General features: G+C 36.8%; 1 protein-coding gene across 3 annotated transcripts in view; it reads left to right on the top strand.

The window, feature by feature from the left end:
* The window catches only part of LOC106082858 (rho GTPase-activating protein gacF), a 167,281-nt gene that overhangs the window by 106,957 nt on the left and 38,790 nt on the right, over window positions 1–21,534 (top strand). Inside the window, exon 1 of one of the 3 annotated variants that reach the window (XM_013245595.2) lies at window positions 8,046–8,723. The exons of the other annotated variants lie outside the window; for them this stretch is intronic. Within the exon in view, the coding sequence (XP_013101049.2) occupies window positions 8,685–8,723 (39 nt within the window). The 5' untranslated portion in view covers window positions 8,046–8,684. Of the gene's footprint in view, window positions 1–8,045; window positions 8,724–21,534 lie in introns of those variants that run through there. 3 annotated transcript variants of the gene reach the window in all.

Genomic DNA, 21,534 nt, shown 5'->3' on the forward strand with positions numbered 1-21,534 from the left:
TACGCCAAAATAAAAGGCAGCACATGGGTTCCTATTCGTCTGGCCCCCAAATGCTGCTCTTCTCATTTTCATGCCATTCATGCCAAATCGAGTTTGGTGCCTACATAGACCGCTGCAAAATGGGCCTAGGCATCTATGATGATTATGATAAACTAAATAGATACATAACGAATTTTGGACCTCGATCTGTGTGTGTGTGTGTGAGTATGTGTCTCTGTGTGCCTTATATATCCCTGTGTTATATACACAGCACATAAGAGTACCCCACTCATGACCATACATGTAAGTGTTAGTTTATCATCCAAGGTGGCCTCCTCGACCAAATAAAAAATGGAAGCCTGTGCTGCAACACATATCGAGGGTCACCAGTTCAATGGTTCCACAGCAAGCTTCTGTCTAAAGCTCTAACTGTATGGTACCAAAGTGTGGTGCCGCTGGTTCATCTGATTTTTGTTTTTTTTTTTCCTACTTTTTTTGTTTTGTTTTGTTTCAGTTAGAATGCATTTTTTGTTATTGGTGTTGTAGTTGTTGTTGCTGTTGGTTTCGACCGTATTTTGTGCCATCAAAACTAAATCAAAAATGCGTATGAGGAATGAGCGCTGCCTCACTGGCCACTGGGGTGCAGGACACACAAGCACAAAGCCACCTACACATACACACATAGACAGACGCGCGATTTGAGGTACCACTCACTGCATTGCTCGGATGCAATGCATTCAACGAGATGTGCAATGCAATTGTGTTGGCTACAAAAATTGCATTAAACTCTAAAAAATCCAACAACAGCAACATCAGTGACAGGCGAACACCATTCCATAGATTCTGTTGCCCAGTGTGGCAGAAAAAAAACGGAGCTTTAAAAATGCAAAAGGGTTTTGGTGTTTATCGGCTGTCGCTGGTGTTGAAGGTACAGGTGCAGGTGAAGGTGATGGTGGCTGCACAATTGTATGGGCACACCAGGTTATTGTTAGTGCATGTGGATACGTTTTAACTTTGTGGGTGCTTCAGAGTGGTTAGTGTAATTGGAACATGAAGCTGGAACCGGGGCCGGTGTTAGTGCTACTGCTAGTGCCAGTGCTGCCACTGGCAATGGTGACCAGTAAACCGCTGTGCTCTTTGGCGGTCCCCTCTGGTTCCTTTTTTTTTACAATAAATAATAAAATACAAATAGGCGTTCACTTTATGTTGGGTTTGTCGGGCAGCTAACAGTGTTGGACCCCTTGGTTATTGTTCTTGTTGTTGTAGCTCCACTGCCACTGCCGCGGCTGCTGATGCACAGCTATTCACAGTCATCAACTCGGACAATTTTCTCTTCTTTTTTTGTTTGATTTTTGCGCTTATTTTCTGGTTGATCGAAGCAGGACATGTTGGCATTTTGTTATCCTCGTTGTGGGCGACTGGGGCTGGACTGGGTTAGGGTTAGAAGCAGTTGTTGGGTGCATTAAAACTAATTGGAAACACCAGCAGCCGTCCGTGAGTGGTGGTCTCCATGGTGGGTTAGAAATGCTCGACACAATATTTAACACATTGGAGATTAGTCGTTCCTTTTGTCTTCATTTTCGATATGGAAATTATTTAAACCCATGGAAACATGAAGCTCTCTTCTTTATTTTGTTTTGGATTACCCAGCCTGTTATCCTAGCCTGGGCAAATTTTGCAATCATATTTAATAAAAATATGAAACAAAGCTCAATATCTCATATTCACCCATGAAGTGATGTGTGTCTAAATATGTCGTTGTTCAGTCCAGGATATTCTCATGAGCACATTTGAAGCATTCATATATCACTTATATCTTGCAAGGATATGCTTCAGGATGAGATATTAGTGTATATTCCGATTGGAGGTAATATTACACACTTGTCCCAAAGAAGAGTAATTAGCAAAATTATAGTCTGACTTTCACTGGTTATACTTTTGCGTCTTGTTTCCGGTGGAGGGACAAGGACGCTAAGCCCATTAACGCCTAACACCCGATTCGCTTGTCCGATTTTGATGAAATTTCATATATACATTATTAAGGTAATTTTTATTGACTTAACCATTTTTTTTAATTTTTAAACATTTTTTGAAAAATTTTTAAAAAAAAAATGCCTTAAATGCCAAAGCCACTATGTTTTTACAATGAAAAAATCATTTTCCTAATATTTTTAGACCATTTGGAGAGGAAAATTTAATTTTAATGACTTTAACAATTGCACCTGTTTTCAAAAATAGTAGGCTTAATTGCCATAAATGTGTTAATGTGCAAACCATCAAATGCAATAAGACAATAAAACGGTTTCCAGCAATCTCACTGGCAAGAATTAACAGAAATTTTTTTGTTCAAGCTTTTGACCTATAAAAATTGTTGTCTTTCCAATTTTCTCCTCTTCATTCGTTCACTTTCCGACAATCCTAGCTCGAGCTAGAATTTTTCTTAGACAAGGTATTTTTCTACCTCTCCGATGTTAATGGATTAAATCGCATCACCAACTTCCAAATTAGCCAATTTTGAAAATTGCTGTAAGGAGGAAAGCCCATCTATGAACGTGTAAAGAAAAACAGTACAGCCGAATACTCTTCTATATGTAATGTCAAGAACAAAATCTAAGAATTTTAACTTCTAGGAGATTGAAAGTCCAATCGTAAATGGGTGTTCTCTCCTCAATAGTCGGCGTTGACAAATTTTTTCACAGCTTGTGACTCTGTAATTGCATTCTTTTTTCTGTCAGTTATCGGCTGTTACTTTTAGCTTGCTTTAGAAAAAAAGTGTAAAAAAAGTATATTTGATTAAAGTTCATTCTAAGTTTTATTAAAAATGCATTTACTTTCTTTTAAAAAATCCGTAATTACTTTTTGGGCAACTCATTATTTCGAAGAACTACAAACGGAATGGTGAAATTAGTATACCCTCATCCAATGGTGGTGGATATATCATATATAGTAAAACTAAAAACTAATTAAAACAAAATGGGTGAGAAACGCACTCAAAGCAGTGGAATTGATTTTAGCAGTAACACGTTTTAAAAAACAGGTTTTGTAGTTGAAACAGCAGATTTTGTTAGTTGAAATAGAAGACGAAAATGTTTGCAAATTTCGTTGAGTGCAGTCTTCATCGGAGCAATACTTAGAAACCACTTCAAGCCTAAAATTAAGACTTGAGACCGACGGCCATCAATGAAGTTTCCTTCTGCCCTGCACGACGTTGTGCATAAAATAGAATAGAATCTTTCGATGCCAAGATGTTCTCATTGGCGGTATGCCCTGACGTCAAGGGAACTTTTAACAACCATAAAAAACATATTACGGATTTATTTTTAGTCCATTATTGAAACAGTGATTGACAAAATTTTCAATTAAATAAATTGCACATTTAATTAAAATATGATTGAAGATTTTTTTAAATTCTCAATTAATTTTTTGAAGGAATGAATTAAAAGAATTTATTGAAAATAGGCAAATGTGCGAACCTTCGATTTCGATGCAACTTGGCACACATATTTATGTTAAGCTCCGCAAACACGGATGTCGGAAAATTTTACGGATGTCGGAAAATATGCTTTCCTGAATTATAAAAGAAAGAGTAGCGAGGCGGCAAATTTATGAATTTATGAATTACATATATTAATAATATAATGGAAATTTTGATCATAAATAAGATTATAATTTCGTCTACAAATTTAATAATCTAATCAAAAGACTGTTGGTATGGGAGTATTTTACCTTTTTCGAAAAACCACAGTCATAAATTGATAGGACGAGAAATAATATACATTTTATTGAGACTAAGGTCATATTTGAAATATTAAAAAAAATTCCAGTTCAATTAAAACAAGTAAAAGCGTACAAAGTTCGGCTGGGCCAAATCTTATATACCCTCCACCATGGATCGCATTTGTCGAAGTCTATGCGCGGTATCTCTTTTTAGGCAAACAAAGAATATTAAATAAGAAGTGTTATGCTATTGGAGCTTTATCAAGTTATAGTCAAATTCGGACCATAATTGAATGCTTAATATTGTAGAAGTCATTGTGTAATATTTCAGTTCATTCGGATAAGAATTACGCCCTCCAAAGGCCATCTAGAGGCTCAAGAAGTCGAGACCCCAGATCGGTTTATATGGCAGCTTTATCAAAACATGGACCGATTTGAACCATACTTGACACAGTTGTTGAAAGTGGTACCAAAACACCACATGTAAAATTTCAGTCAAATCGGACGAAAATTGGGGTCTCAGACGAATATTTCGAGGTGTTACAAACAGAATGACGAAATTAGTATACCCCCATCCTATGATGAAGGGTATAAAAACTATTGAAAGGGTATAAAAACTATCTAAATATGCCGATTTCGACCAAACTTTATGGATATTGTAGAATTCGTCGAGGAAGACGTTGTAAAATTTTAATAATCTATCTGGATACATCAGGTCCATCAAAATTGGTTCAGAATTAGGGCGAATCGGGCGATATATATATACATAAGAGCTATTTCTATAATATTCAATTTTGATATCGAGAGTCATAAAAAAATCCTTCCTGTCAAATTGCCAGAGAATCGGTTAACAAATGACTATTTTATTGATGTATTACTGCAAATCGGACGAACATATATATGGGAGTTATATCCAAATCTGAACAGCATTCTATGAAATTCAGCAGTAACATCGAGAGTCATAAGAAAATCCTTCCTGTCGAATTTCAAGAGAATCGGTTAACAAATGACCATTTTATTGGTGTATTACTGCAAATCGGACGAACATATATATGGGAGTAATATCCAAACCTGAACCGATTTCTATGAAATTCACCAGCAATATTGAGAGTCATAACAAAATCCTTCGTGCCACAAATTTTACACAAATTAAGATGGATAGACAGACAGACAAACGGACATAGCTAAGTCGAATTAGAAAGTGATTCTGAGTCGATCGCTATACTTATCAATGGTTCTATCTCTCTTCCTTTTGGGTGTTGCAAACAAATGCACTAAGTTATAATACCCTGTAGCACAGTAGTGGTGTAGGGTATACAAATTATTGATTCAATTAATTTTGTAATTGAAACTTGTTTTTTTTTTCAATTAAACTTTTAATTGAAAAAATTTTCGTTTAATTTTTTTCTGTGTATTACATATTGATCATATCAGGTTTAAACTTGTTTGGAACCTGTTGGAGTTTAATGAGAACATTCCACTTCGGCTTTTAATATCCACATCAGTTCACATTGCATCAAGGGTTCGACTATCACTGTGCTATGCAGATTGGCCGAAAGGGTCTTGGAGATGACACACGACTGGGCTAGACCAAGGGATCTGAATGTTAACCCAGAGAAAACGGAAATCAGCCTGTTTGCGAGGAAGACAAAGGTGGAAAAACTTGAAGCACCAAATTTCCTCAACAGAACGATTTTGATTTCCGACAAGCTCAAATACTTACACTCAGAGAAACTTGTGAGTAAAATCAGCAAAAATTAGTAAAATCAGCAATTGTTAATAAAATCAGCACTCATTGACATGTGAGATGTATCCCATGTTTCTTAATGGAATGTTCATGGGAAATTTATTTGTATTAATAGAAGGGTGCATTCTCAACGATTCTTCTTTACCCAAAGAGGAGGAACCTATTCAGAGCTGAATATGTCGATAAACTCGTCACTGAAATATGAGAACGATTATGAAACTTCTTGCCAGTGCTGAATTAATTACTAGCATTGATAAGCAAATGAATATCCCAACTCACATTGTTGATAACTGTCTGCATACACACATGCTTACGCTCTTCAACATCCATGGGTATGCGTGTTAACCAGCCATCAAGACAAAATCCTATATAACACACCAAGTATTGTATAGATGTGGGTGTGACACATACTTACATATGTATGTGTGAACACATACCATGGCCAAACATCTTAAGCTGCCAAATTGTCTGAACCCACATCGACCGACTACCATCAATAGCATGCTCTGAATGAGTACCACCACTGACACATCAAAAAGAAAACCAAAAACAAAAACCAATTCTATTTCTACAACAACACAATGGCAATTGTCCACCATACAGTTTGGAAAAAGCTTCGTGCATGCATGCACCAGCTATGCACCAACCTCCTTTGCGAGTGCTGATGGCGGTTGTGATGTTCCTATCACTTAAATGCTCACTCCACTTTGGAACCGATGACGTTTAGCACTGCTTTTGTTTTGCGTGGCATGCAAATCCATCCACAGACCTGGAGAGCTGCTATTTTGTTTTGTTTTTTTTTTTTTTTTGTTATCCTTATATTTCTATTCATCCAATATAGTCGCTGGTGCCCGTGAGGGGACGTCATAATCACCGCCATCGTCATCTGCATCATCATCACCATCATCGTCATCATTAGCATCGGTGGCCACGGCAGAATTTCCCGTACAATCGTCCTCTATTGTTGCTTGATTTTGGTACTCTCGCCTTGTGTAGAACCATTCATACGTTTTTGCTTGTGCCGATGTTTTGTCTGTTTTCCCTCGTTGTTGCATTGATAACCCCATCCCTTGCGCTACGCCCACTTCTACGGTCCATGTTATTCATTTTTTTAATCATTTTTCAAGTCCGAAACGCCGACACCGGTTTTTTATTTTGGATGATATTTGTGAGCACACCAAATGCCAAAAACAACAACATCAGCAATGACGATGGGATGAGAGACACGACACCACTTCCCATTCCTCTCGTCTCTCAGACTATCCTGCCATCACTCATTCTAATAAATAGCGCACTCATACCTTTCACTTTTCGTTTAGTCGCTCCTCTGGCTTTGTTGTTTTTGCATTTCGCATGGTTGCATGGCGGCTCACACAAGTGTACGCACCGAGACCCATACCCCTGACCCCTTACTTAGGGCACATGGATGTACATATGTTCGTTCCATCATCAGTGGTCGGTGGGAGGGGTAGAGGGGTACGTATTTGTGTGGTTAGTTTTACGCGCGTTCTCATACTTTCACCTCTCTCTCATCGCTCAAACATACTCTCTCTCTCTCTCCACGAGTTTCAACGTTGTCTCCCTCATACTCTGCCGCATGTAAGTTTACGTGAGAGCAACAACAACAACGGCGAAATAAATAATAACAACGATGTTGCGGACAACGATGATAGGGACAATGATTATGATGACGACGATGATGATGATAACCACGAGGAAGTTGATGCCGATGATGATGTCGATATTTACCCCCGTTACTTGCACAAGAATGTGTGGCACAACAAAACAGGCAAGAGTCCCGCTTTGAGCTTACGAGCACAAGCACAAACACTAACAGCACGAGGACTCGTGTTCTGCTTCTGCTACGTCCTACTACGTCACTACAGCTGTTTTCCATAACTCCCTTTTCGGCGGTAGTGTTGAAGAGCGCCAAAATTTGCGAGGAGAGTGATGGCAAGTTTGGCACTTTGACATTTTGCCGCTTATTACCGACTCTCTGTTTTTGTCCTTGCTGGCTGGCTGACTGGCTGGTTTTAGCACACTCACGGCCTACTCAGATGTTTTCCCGATTCCCTTATGCACTCACTCACCGCCACCGGCTGGATGGCTGACTGACTGGCTGGAAGGTTGCCTCAACATAGACATCTACTCCTGCGATGACAAAAACTCACCATGGCTGATTTCGTCGCTCCTTTATGGTCGGTCTAGCTCCACCATTCTACTACCGTTTGTTGTTGTTTTTGTTGATGTCCTTCTTCATCATGCTTTTATCTTCAACTACTCTTTGGGCCTTCACTCATCTCGAACGTCCCACATTTGTGTGATTGTCATCGGCGCCTTAGTTTGGCGCCCACTCAGAGCGCATGCCCGGCAAAAAAGGAACGAGCAAAGCCCAAAACAACAAAGTCACCGTGTGTGTTTGCCCAGCAAGTGTCATCTCTCTCTCTTGTATTCGGCTCCTGCCTCCTTCTGCTGACTGCCCTGCCGTTGTGGCCGCCACCACTGTTGCGGTGGGCCTGCTGTTGCCTTCGACTGACACACTATAATTCAAAATCTATTCGCACGTTTCTGTTTTGATCAGTTAGCTAAGAATTGTCGGGGTGATAAGTCGTGTCCAGTGTCCTCTCGAGCAGTGACAAACGTAGCCAAACAAACCAAACCGCAAGGATAACGACGGTTATTGCAAATATTTTTAAAAAATTTAAATGTTAGCCGATCATTGGATTGATGTCAGACATCAATAAGAGAAATCAAGCAACTGTTTACAAAAAATAAAAAAAAAAATTAAGGCAACAAATAAAAACAACCTCGAACACAATTTAGAAAAAAATAAACCCACACAAGGGCCCAAAACTTCAGATCCTCCAATCTCAAATACAAAACGGATATGCAACAGTATTGAAGATACAACAACACTTTAACCCTTTGACGCCAAAGTAGCGAAGCTACAAGCTCTGTGTGTGTTTGTGTCCGTGTCTGTGTATGTGTACATGTGAAAGTGAGTGTGTGCGCGTGAATTAGAATTCTAAACAACTGTGGCATTCGTTGTCTGGCATTGCAAATACCACTCGTACTGAGAGAAAACTTCGCTCCTCAACGCATCGAACGGAAAATTGCCCATTTAATTCTTTTGTACACGTTGTTAAAAAAATTATCCAAAATTCCGAAAAATCCGAGAAAAACCTCTAAACAATCGACACGTACAGCGTCGTCAACCGGTGGCGGAGGTGGCACCACAAAAATGGCTTCGAAACGGAAAGCTTCAGTACTGCTACACAAGGTAGGATCACAACAAATGTTTTTGTTTTTTTGTCCAACCTCCAAAAAGAAACCACTTCGAACACGAAGGCTTATGATCATTATTAAAAGCTAAACCATGTCACTTTCGAATATTTAAGATTTTGAATATTTCGGAGGAAATTTGCGAAAAAAACACACAAAAAAGTCATTAGAAAGAGACAACAATAATAATAAATTTGGCTTTGTGTCTTTTTAGATTGGTTTGAAGTGTTCAACAAAAACATTTCCTTAAAATGCTCTTATTAATTGGGTGTAAATGAGACCGTAAGGAAAACACATTTGGAACCATTTACTAATTGGTCCATTCACTAAAAGATCCATTAACCCTTAAATAATTTACGGTGTAAACATTCGGCTATTATCACAAAAAAAAACCATAAGCAGCCTTTATTATGATTAAGCAGGCAGGTTTATAATAAAAATTTAGTTTACAAAAAAAATATCGAGAACATACTAAATTCTATTACTTAAGTGTTTGATTGAATATTGAACATTTACATGTTTTAACTTGTCCTTGACCAAATACATCTGAAGAACATCTCCAGTTTTTTGTTTCGAAAAAATAAAAGAGTTTCATTAGGTGTGTTTTATTGAGCAAGCTGATGGATTATGGATTACAAGCACTTACCGTTAAATAAATTTTATTTAAACATAACACAACACTAACACTCATGCAAAAAACGGAATGCAAATAGAACAGAAATATCATTTTACTTATAGATGAATGTTTTAAGGCATACATATTGAAGAATGAACTTTTATTTACCAATTTGCTACAATACATTTTTCTATTCTTCCCTCTTACCAACACCAACAATTATCATCCGTGATAAACACAAAGATGGCAAAGCAACAACTCACCTAGTTCAAATTCAAGGAAAACTCATTAACGGCCGAAATAAAACACGCCTATTATAGTTTATGGTGGTCTTGCGCAATAGTATTCTTCTGGTCGCTATTATTATAGTCCGATAGTCAATAAATTTTGCATCTAAGATCAAACATGAATGACTTTTATGAAAACCACTCCACATTAAAATACAGCTACCTTATGAATCTTTCGGCCGACATGGTCCAAAAGGGCTCTAATAGCCCCAATTTCAATTTTATCTTTACAAAAAATGCATATATATATATATATATATATATATATATATATATATATATATATATATATATATATATATATATATATATATATATATATATATATATATATATATATATATATATATATATATATATATATATATATATATATATATATATATATATATATATATATATATATATATATATATATATATATATATATATATATATATATATATATATATATATATATATATATATATATGGGAGGTATATTTGAATCTAAACCGATTCCGATAGAGTTCACTAGAAATGCCAACAGTCATAAGTAAATCCTATGTCCTATGTAGCAAATTTCGTGAGGATCGGAACACACGTTATCGCAAACTCGGTATTCGCAGTAGATGTCATCGAAGAAGATATTGTGAACATTTGTGGGAAGATCTGTTGATAAGCACACTGACAAAGGCTTTAGAAGGGAAAATCGGGCGATACATACATATATATGGGAGTCTGCACCTATAAGTAATCTAAGAGAATGATTCGTGCCTAATTTCATGAGGATCGGCTAACAAAAGACCACATTATTATCCTAAATTAGTACGAATCGGACGAATATACAGATATATATCCAAATTTGAACCAATTTTTTCAGGTTTCTATGGGCTTCGTCTCTAGGCCAAAATGTATCTGCAAAATTTTAAGATGATCAGATAAAAATTAACATGGACAGACAGACAGAGGGCTAAATTTTAAAATGATCGGATAAAAATTAGATCGATCGAACGGTGTGCCGCATAGCGACACTCCTTGGCAGAGTAGTTGTAACATGGCAGGATATGTGTAGCCAGCATTAGTAAGGGGGATAACCACCGCTAAAAATTTTTCTGATTTTCATTCTAGGATTTAAATTCGTGCATTCGGCGTCTTAGGCATGACATGCTAACCTCTGCGCCACTGTGGTGGTGAAAAACTTCTCCCTAAGAAGTGTCGCACTGGGGTACGCCTTTCCAGGGCCTGTTCACTTTATTCAGAAAGTTCACTTTATCCAAGCTGGGAACATAAGGCTATTACATTGATTTGGTAACAAAATTAATCGTTTTCGAGTGAATTCTTCAGAATCATTATAAAAATTGCATTTAGGGCCAACAAATTTCCATAAGAGATGTATGTCGCAATTTGAGTAAGATTATGATATTTTTCTTAAATTCTTGTCTCTTTGGTATAACAAGAAAACGCAAAAAGGTGTTCCTATGAAAGAGGAGTTCACTCGACCGAGTAATCAATTAACACCAGCTGTATTGTAAATAGAAATATATGCTGATCTTTAGGAAATTTTACGTAGTGTATTCCCTAAATGGGGTAACACTTTACTTGTTATTTTGCTTCTTCTGCCTCGATAGATAAACTTTAGCCGACGACTACTCTCATCGTTAAGTGCTCTCAGCTTGGACGCAAGCAATAAAATGGAAGAAGGAGCGATTTGACAGTCTCCTCGAAGTTATGCGAAAGCGGTGCGTGGTGGATTTGACTCTCTGCGGCGATAAGGTGGGTTTTTAGTTAGTAATGCTGATTGTTAGTTCGACATAACACATAAGAGACGACCTATGTGCATGCAGCAATGCATTTTCACATCTTAACTTAAAAAAAAAACTAAATTTAGCCATGATCGTGCATTTATATATCCGCCTATCAAAATCGAAATAGCTCCTAGGTCGATTCGAACTGTAAATAGGCCAAAACGGCTTTCCTTTCCCATTTGCATCTCATCCATTTAGAATTTTAATTACCGCTTATCGCATAAGATCCAGATAGCTCCCTCAAATGATATATTCTCCATATAAACGGATTCGCCGTTTGAATTTATGTAGTCCCTAGAATCTTAATTTTCATTTGATTGAACTGAAAGTGGATACTCAAAGAAGAGATACGGATAGTGATATTTTAATATGTCCATAATATTTCTTCAGTATCGTTTGTGAATTAGATTTGGCTGTCAAATCCCCAAATGATGTAACCGCCCTCCATATACAGTGGTACAGAAAAGTCTACACACTCTAAACCAAAAAACATTTTATAACGTTCGAAACTATAAACAAAAGAAACTTTAAAACTATATCTATATTTGATAAAGTTTTTCTGCTTAATGTAGAAAATCCTTGTAAACTTTTTTTATTTTCTTTTGATTTTTTTAAATGAATAATTCATTAAAAATGGTCCATATAATGACCAGATGAAATGTCATCGTTTATGGGTTAAAGCTTCTAGTCTGCAGAAATCGGCAAACACTATCTACTAATTACTAAATTTCCCATGAACGTTCCATTAAGGAACAGGGGTTACTTCCCTCGAGCCCTCATATCAATGAGTGCAGCCCGATTAAGGTTTAAGCTCAATGATAAGTGGCCTCCTTTTTCATGCCGAGTCTGAATTGCGTGCTGCATAGCAACATAACTTGGAAGTTGTAACATGACTTCGTAGTCGGACATGCTAAACTCTGCGCCACGATAGCCACCGGTGGGAACAATTTTCAAAATCATAATAAAACCATTAAAAGTTATTGAACTTCTTACCAACAATTCAAGCATTTTTTTTCTATCAACCAACACGCAGGGAATGTCCCCTATTAATGCAGTGCATTGCGTTGGCAAGAGGAAATTAGGAATTGGTTTGCTATATTGGAATATATTTCTTTTCTAATTTAAGGCTTACATTTCTTGGTCCAAAGTACTTATATGATATAAGTAGTTATTTTCTGTGCTGTTATTTGCTAAATCAAAAAATTGTCAAATTGCAGAAAATTGGAAAAAATTGTATGCTATATGCCTCTAAAATTAACAAAAAAAACTAAAATATCGCGGCATGGGATAACCATGAACACCACACGTGCTGGAACTGAGAGCTCCGATCTGTGTAGTGTGCATCGTAGTCACGAGAAGCTTAGCTGCGAGCTACGGGCCACAGGTTGCGTAAAGTGCAATGCTCCATATGGAGTAGCGGCAACAGCAGTCGCGAGCAATCAGCGGAATCGAGCAGAGAATCTCACTGAGTGGCCGGGCTGCACCGGCTCTTGTAAAAATACTAAATGCCTTTGATGCTTGTTAGGACAAGGCGAGTTATTGGCGCCTTTAAATAAACAATGGCCAAACTGCTCCCACGGCGTTCGATACCTCGGACCGGACCGGAACGAGCTTGCTGACCTATGGGAGCTTCACAAGGATCATTACCTCCACATATAGACATGTAGCTACAACCACAACACAAAATTCCAAAATAAGATGAAATATACAAATTATCGAGGTCTTTATGACACTTTTAGACTTTTTGCACCTCTTTACCATCTAAAAACAGCAGAAACTGTTTGCTCTTTTAGCATAGTATTACTGCTGAACCATTTTCAGCAGACTTTCTGTTATATTCGCAAACATTTTTGCTTTATTTACTAACAAATTTCTCTGAGCGTGGGAGCTACATCTATTTATGGACCTATGAGGATGGGGTTTGGTATCGACAAGTGTATGTCACATACAAATTGCAGCCAAATCGTCTGAGACGTCTAGGATATCGGTTTTATGTGGGCTATATCCAAATATGCACGGATATGTCCTGTTATGTATTAATGGCAGGTAAAGGCAAGTTCTAAGGCTGCTGAACCAATATTTAAGTTGTTTTTCAGTTGCCACTTTTTCAGGCTGTCTTACGCTCGAGCCAATCTATGAATCAGTTGTTAAGATTAGTAGCCAGAGTGAAACCCAACTGCCACATCTCGAGTTGTAGTTTTCGACGAAGGTTCCTCAAGCATATACCAGTTTCCGTTAATACCGCAAGCCGAAAAGAGCAAAAATTATTTAGAATAGAATACGAAAATAATAAAATTGTTACCATTAGCAAAGTGACCACTGATGTTCCAACTCAGATAAAAGCCGGATGACAAATTCTAGCAGATTGATTTTTGGACTTCATAGTGAGCGGCACGACGGAACATAGGCCACCATATCTACGTATAGGGGTATTCGCGTGAGTTTTTCAACTGCCTGGAATGCTGGAATAACCCCCCCTCATTTATCCAGGCGGCATTTGTAAAACTTCTTTCAAATAAGTATCGCTTAGCGCACGGCACAGAATATTGTCTACATATATTGTTGAGCTGAAGTGATATGAGAGTGGGGGCTCACCCAATGTTCCCAATGTTAAAATTTCTATAAAATTGGTATATATGATGAGTGGCGCTTTATTTCTCCATCCAAAAATCCATCTAATATCTTTCACAAGTATAAGAGCTTTTTTTAAGTTTGATTGTTGTATGAAGTGAGTTGGATATTTATTTTTTTTTCCTAATGGGGGATCTCATCGTAACAGTGCACTATGTTAGTAGTGTGTCACACCTTAATGTCAAATCAGAATTTCTAAGAGAGTCCGAACGCAAAGACTACCAAGCGCACAAATATATCTCCAACGTTATATTTCCAATTGCGCTCGGTATATTATTGTTAATGATGACAAGAATATTTATTTCACATATTTGTTTTGATTGAAAAAAAGGATAGTTTGGCCAAGTGCTTAGGTCAACCAAATATATTGGGCATCCTGCTTATAACCGCAGGGTGAAGAGTTGGCCACATAAGACAATGAAATGAAAATAATCTTTGAAAACCCCCTTCAAAATGGTAAAACAATTTCAAATCAAAGCATGTATGAAAGGGATATTGGGAAGATAGTGAAGTTTATGCACTGTAATACATGTGTGAGGGTGTGATAACACACACATGTATGTACACACAAGCGATTGCTCCCATTTAAGCCACAGACACGTTTCATTTGTATTCATCATCGCCTTCTTCATCCTGTTCTTCTTACATTTGGCTTGATGTCCTTATACACAAACACACACACACACACACATATCGACAAACAAATGTAGGTATTTATGAGACTCCATATATACCCGCTGATATGTATTAGCGTTTCCATCAAATACACGCGACTATATGATGTGGGAAACATTAAATCGGCTCGGGTATACCGAAAACGGAGAAGTAACGGCAACAACAACTTCCTATTGCTGCGATGTGTGCAAACGCTTACACAAACACCCACACACTCAAAGAACAAGCGCGACTTGTTCGAGGTTCGGGAGTCAACATCTCAAAGAAAAGCCAAAGACAAAACACCTAGAGGGAAGAGAGAAGTGAGGAGACAAATTCTTGAGAAGGAGAGGTTGGCATGTCTGCTTGTTATCAAGGCAAGGGAGGATGGGGGTGGCCTCCGAAAACCTAAGCACAGTACAGACAGGCAAAACTTCTCGTAAAAAGGACTCACGGTAATTCATCAAACACAACAAAAGAAGGCAAAGCTCCTTCTTGGGCGTCAATTCCACCTCCCCAACTGCTCATCAAGATATTTGGACACACATACAAGGGAGCACCCTGTCAGCCACACAAGACACTTGGCAAAGGCAGCCGTACCCATTGCCATACATTTGTACATCATTACCCACACACACAAACACATACAGGCACACTCACATACATTCAAAGTCATTTACAAAATTGTGTAGAAGACGTGGTTGCTGCCCAGGCGGTGGCGGAGGCAAGGGTTGCGTATGGCTGCGGCAGCGGCAGTCAATAGTCCCAACACCACCCCATGGCATCTGAACACAGTAATTTTACTGTCCAAGTATCTAATGTTTGAATTTTTTGGGTACGTTTAGTTCCCCTGTCTTCTTCGTCTTCCATCTCTTCCATTATGGATGGACAATATCAGTGTGGGTGCTTGCATGGGTGGGTGGGTCACTTCACAAAGACTTCAATATCAGGTCCTTCTTACATTTTTCCGATATTCGTTTCTTAAAACTTCCACACACTCTTCACAAACATCATTTGCAAAAGCCACTACTCTGGAACTGCTGTGACGACGGTGTAGATGGTGGTGGGGGATACGGTGATGGTGTTTCTAGATCCTGGCCAACTTTCATCCAAGTCTCCCATTCCATTGTACCTCCTTCCATTTTTCTTTACTTTTCTTTCTTGTCCTGTGCACAATTTTTCTTCAGTCTTGTCTTGATGTTTGTTATTGTCCTTCTTTTTGTTGTTGTTGCTACTGCTCCATATTAAACATTTTCCAAGTTCCATGGTCAAGCAGTAAAGTTAAACATGTAACCTAAGGGGGTATTATGAACTTATTCTGCCCGTTTCTTTTTTCCTTTCTCCAGTTTCTAATGTCCCAGCACACAAGTACACACACTTCCAAGCACATACGATGGCCCTTACTCCTTCCCATTGCAATCAAAGGGAGCTCATACGCCCACACCTACGTTAATACATCCTTACACTGATACACATGCACAAATGTACATACATATGTATGTATGAATATGTATGCGACTGTCTTTTAGCAAAATGAAAATGTGCTTTCCACTTTCCGCCTGCTATCGCACATAGCAGAGATGGAAAAGCACAATCGTTTGGAAATTTGTAATATGTCTAAGACTAAGACATAGTCTTACACTAGACTTTCACCCAGATATAAACATAAGGCGTATTCTATCCACCGATACATACTGATACAAAACACGAGGCAGCTAGCTTCTCCCACATAGTCTTTAAATCATTCGTGAAAAACGTTACTTTGGTGTCGAGTCTTACATATGTTGCACTGTGGCCAAAGCGATGCCAAATTAACTTATTATGATATATTTAATGTTAATATTTTAATATAATTCCATATCAATCTTATGAAACAAATTACCAAATAATTGCTCTGAAATTTTGTCATAAAGAAAATTTCATTTAAATGCTGTCCTTTTGGGAATATTTCGTAGAAATTTGGTCTTGTTTTTTTTATTTATTTACTTAATGGTTCTGATTTTCAGATTCACAGCCATAGTCTATTATAATATATATATGTATGTATATACATATATATATATATATATATATATATATATATATATATATATATATATATATATATAGTTTATTATATCTGCATCTTGCTACTCTCAAATACATATTGCCATTGGCTTCAAAACTGGATATCAAATACGTTTGCTAATCTCAACTAACTTCCATTTAAGCCCCTTATTGCAAAAGTCAGCAGGCCGGTTAGGGGTATAGGCTCTAAAAACTATCAATATCGAGCTCCACTCTCTTTAAGACCTAAATTGTCATGATGAGCAAATACCTCCTATTTGGGGGTTTTTATATGAATGGGACGCCCCTCAGACTGTTGGTCCCGAATGTTGACAACAAATTCGTGGTCTACTTCCAAATACCTTTCATTTAATACCCCTATTTACATAATCGGCAAACATATCCGGTTTGGGGAGTGTTTTGGGGGATGGGATGGGGAGCGGCCACTCACTGCTTTGGACCTGAAAATATACATCCGATTCATGTTCTACTCTAAAATATCTCTTATTTGAGCCCCACGTTGCAATGATCAGCATATTTCATATATATATATATATATATATATATATATATCAAATTGGTACTTTACTCCCAAAGACTTTTAATTTGAGCCCCATATTGCTATTGTCCCCTCAAAGGGGACAAACAAACACAAATTGATATATATATATATATATATATATATATATATATATATATATATATATATATATAAATATATATATATATATATATATATATATATATATATATATATATATATATATATACATATATATATATATATATATATATATATATATATATATATACATATATATATATATATATATATATATATATATATATATATATATATATATATATATATATATATATATATATATATATATATATATATATATATATATATATATATATATACATATATATATATATATATATATATATATATATATATATATATATATATATACATATATATATATATATATATATATATATATATATATATATATATATATATATATATATATATATATATATATATATATATATATATATATATATATATATATATATATATATATATATATATATATACATATATATATATATATATATATATATATATATATATATATATATACATATATATATATATATACATATATATATATATATATATATATATATATATATATATATATATATATATATATATATATATATATAGATGTGTGCATTGCATTGATGTGTCCCAATATCAATATTTCATTGCTTATTTTATTGCTTATGTTTGTATGTTTGCTATGCATTAATTGCAACAACATCATTTGTCACTTCCTTACTATTTATTAAGCACAACAAAGTAAGCATTATATCACTTGTGTGCAATGCGTGGAATATTATGCTATTATTTATCTTGCTGTTGTAAAATTTTAATTATTTTGTACTCGTGGCAGACAGTGATTGCTTTTATCAGCAGACTTTTTTTATAAGTGAAGTAAAACTCGTATATTCGAACCCAAAAAACGCATATTAAGCAAAATTTGCTATCTATCCGTCACTTGTTGATAACGGCTTAACTTTTGCTTTATGACGTGATCGTTATTATACCCTCCACCATAGGATGGGGGTATACTAATTTCGTCATTATGTTTGTAACACCTCGATATATGCGTCTAAGAACCCATAAAGTATATATATTCATGATCGTCGTTACATTTTAAGTCAAACTAGCCATGTCCGTCTGTCTGTCCGTGCGTCTGTCTGTGGAAAGCACGCTAACTTTTGAAGGAGTAAAGCTAACCGCTTGAAATTTTGCACAAAAACTTCTTATTAATGTAGGTCGGTTGGGATTGTAAATGGGCCGAATCGGTCCCATGTTATGATATAGCTGCCCTATGAACCGATCTTGGGTCTTGACTTCTTGAGCCTCTAGAGTGTGCAATTCTTATCCGATTGCAATGAAATTTTACATGACGTGTTTTGTTATGATATATATTGTAACAACTGTGACAAGTATGGTTCAAATCGGTTCATAACCTGATATAGCTGCCATATAAACCGATCTTGGGTCTCGACTCCTTGAGCTTTTGGAAGGCGCAATTCTTATATCCCGATTAGATTTCTTGGTCTTCTTAAGGGCTCAATTTTTATCCAATTTGATTGAAGTTTTGCATATGTCGTTTTGTTATGACTTCCAACAACTGTTCCAAGGTCTAAATCGGTTGATAAGTATGGTCTAAATCGGTTGATAAGTGTGGTCTAAATCGGTTCTGAACCTCTGGAGTGGCGCAACCATCACTCGATTTGCCTGAAACTTTGGAGATGGTGTTTTTCTATGACTTCTACAGCCATGACAAGTACAGTCCAAATCGGTCAATAGCTTGATATAGCCCATATATATTTGAAAAAGTCGTTCAAAGATCTTGACAAATGCGATCCAGGGTGGAGGATATATAAGATACGTTTTTACTTGTTTTAGATTCTTTCACCACTGTGCAGTCTGCTCTTACAACAATTATCGTTGTTTTTCGTATAGTTTCTTTTTTCAATTTCTATAACCACTCAAGCCTCCCTGTAGACTCCCAATTTTATTCCCAACATCTTTTATTGCTTTCAAAAACTTCGAAGTCCTTTTGTGCCATTCGTTTTGTGAAATTAAGAAATTCCATCTCTGGCGTCAGACCCAATCCGTTTCAAATTGTGGGTGAGTTTAGATGTGTGTAGATGCGATATGTGAGTATGTCTATGAAACGTAATGTTCTTGGTAAGCTTAAGAAAGTTGTATTGCTTCACTTTGTTTATCATCAACAATATCGTTATACATACTGACGCACCGTAACACACACACACTCACCCTCTAACTCATACGTACGCTGTGGCACGCATGTACGCACGACATTCACTCACATGAACGCACACACAAAAGACCCCACACTTACTTTCTCCAACCGACAAATCTAAAGGAAACTGCAGACGAAGAAGAAAATCCTTGGAGCAAAGACTTTTTACTCGTAACTGCTTTCTGGTGTCCGGACATACAACGCAACAGCCCAGCGTTGAAATGGGTTGAAATTGTCTGACGAGGCAGTGGCTGCTGGCATCTAGCATCTGGTATTGGTGCAACTGATGGTGTTGTATGCCGGCTGCCTCACATGCAAAGACCAAGATAAAGAAGGCTTTCACATTCCCATCCTGGCAGTGTCGGCAAATGTCTGGTCTGGTTGCGTGTGCATGGTAGAATCTCAAGCCAAAGTCCTATTACAAACTCTAATTTAACTTAAAATTTTTTAAGTTTTTATTTCCTTTCTTTCTTCTTCTGTTTTAACCCAGAACATCCCAAGACTCCTGCCGAAGATGTGGCATGTTAATGTGCGCCCTTGTGTGTGCATGTGTTTGGATTGTGTAAGGATTTGTGTTTCCTCATAAAGTCACATGCATACATACTCGAATGCACTTGCTTTTGTGTCTTTGCATGTATGTTTATGTCTACATTCGAGTTTCGGTTTACCAAAAATAGTTCTATTTTCTAAACAGGGGATTGGAAAGCGGCCGAGTGATTAACAGTCTATGCCACAAGGCAACATTTGCACTCCCCAAAGATACTATTTCCATGAGATATCGTGCCTAAAAACGGGCAGGTATATTGAAATCATGAACCGAAGGCCTATTTAGGCTAATCTCTTGTGAAAGTTCCTCAGAGTTCCTCGTAGAAGAATGGCTGAAATTAATGGATTATTTTTTTGTCGGTTTGCATAATAAGTGAGGGGGAAGATAAAGTTTCTCATACTAAGTTTCTCGACTTTCGAATTGAATATTTGAAAGATAATGTCTTATTCTTATTGGGCGCTATGACCACTCAAAATCACTTTTTCAAGAAATTTTCCCAGCTTTGCGAATTTCAAGGATTTTTTTTTTCAAATTTTTAGGAATCTGTCTTTAACAAAATGTATTAATCGGATAATATATGCTTATATTCCAATGTTTATACAAGTCTTAAATCTCATTTTGCTGTCAGCAGTCCTTCACAAAATAGAAATTTTTAAAAACTAAACTACACTTCGCTGCCCATGCTATAACAGCCTTTTAACTCTACTAAAGAACAGTAGCAAGGTTTCAACATAAATGTCGAAAATACAAAAAAACCCAATTTTTTTTATTAAGTTTCCCCATTTGACAGAATTTTGGGGATTTCTTTTTAAAATTTGAGAATTGTTGTGTTGGGTTTCCCTGCAATTTGCTCTCTAAGGCTTCAATTCATAGTGTCCGAAAATTTCTTTCCTTCTTTTCTTCCCGACAGGTGTCCCCGTTATTTGAGTATCCTACGTGAGAATTGAAGCAAAGAAAGATGTAAGCGCCTTTAGCTACAGCCACGTTGGTCTCAGGCCGAAATAAAATCTCACTATGAAAGGCCCAAAAATAGATATCAATAAAGCCGAGCCATGGTCGCTATAACTCCCAGTGACACATAGGGTCTTAGCATGTGCCTCTGAAAGTGGAGTATGTGGTGAGCAACTTTATAAAAACCCCCACTAACACCACCAGCGCCAGCACCACTACCATCCCTCCAACCTTTTAATGAATCCTTGGCATAGAATGTGCGACAGAGTATCTAAACTATGCGAGCAAAGAAGGAGAAGCAAAAAGCTTAAATCCCTTACGAAATTTGGAAGAAGAAACAAGCACGGATACTTGGAAAACACAAAACCCAGACTACTGCAAATGTTTAGGGCACACAGCCATTTGGAAATACACCCAGCCCAGCCCTAAAGAATAGAA

Source organism: Stomoxys calcitrans, chromosome 3 (assembly GCF_963082655.1).
Source record: "Stomoxys calcitrans chromosome 3, idStoCalc2.1, whole genome shotgun sequence".
In the NCBI taxonomy this organism is placed as follows: Eukaryota; Metazoa; Arthropoda; class Insecta; order Diptera; family Muscidae; genus Stomoxys; species Stomoxys calcitrans.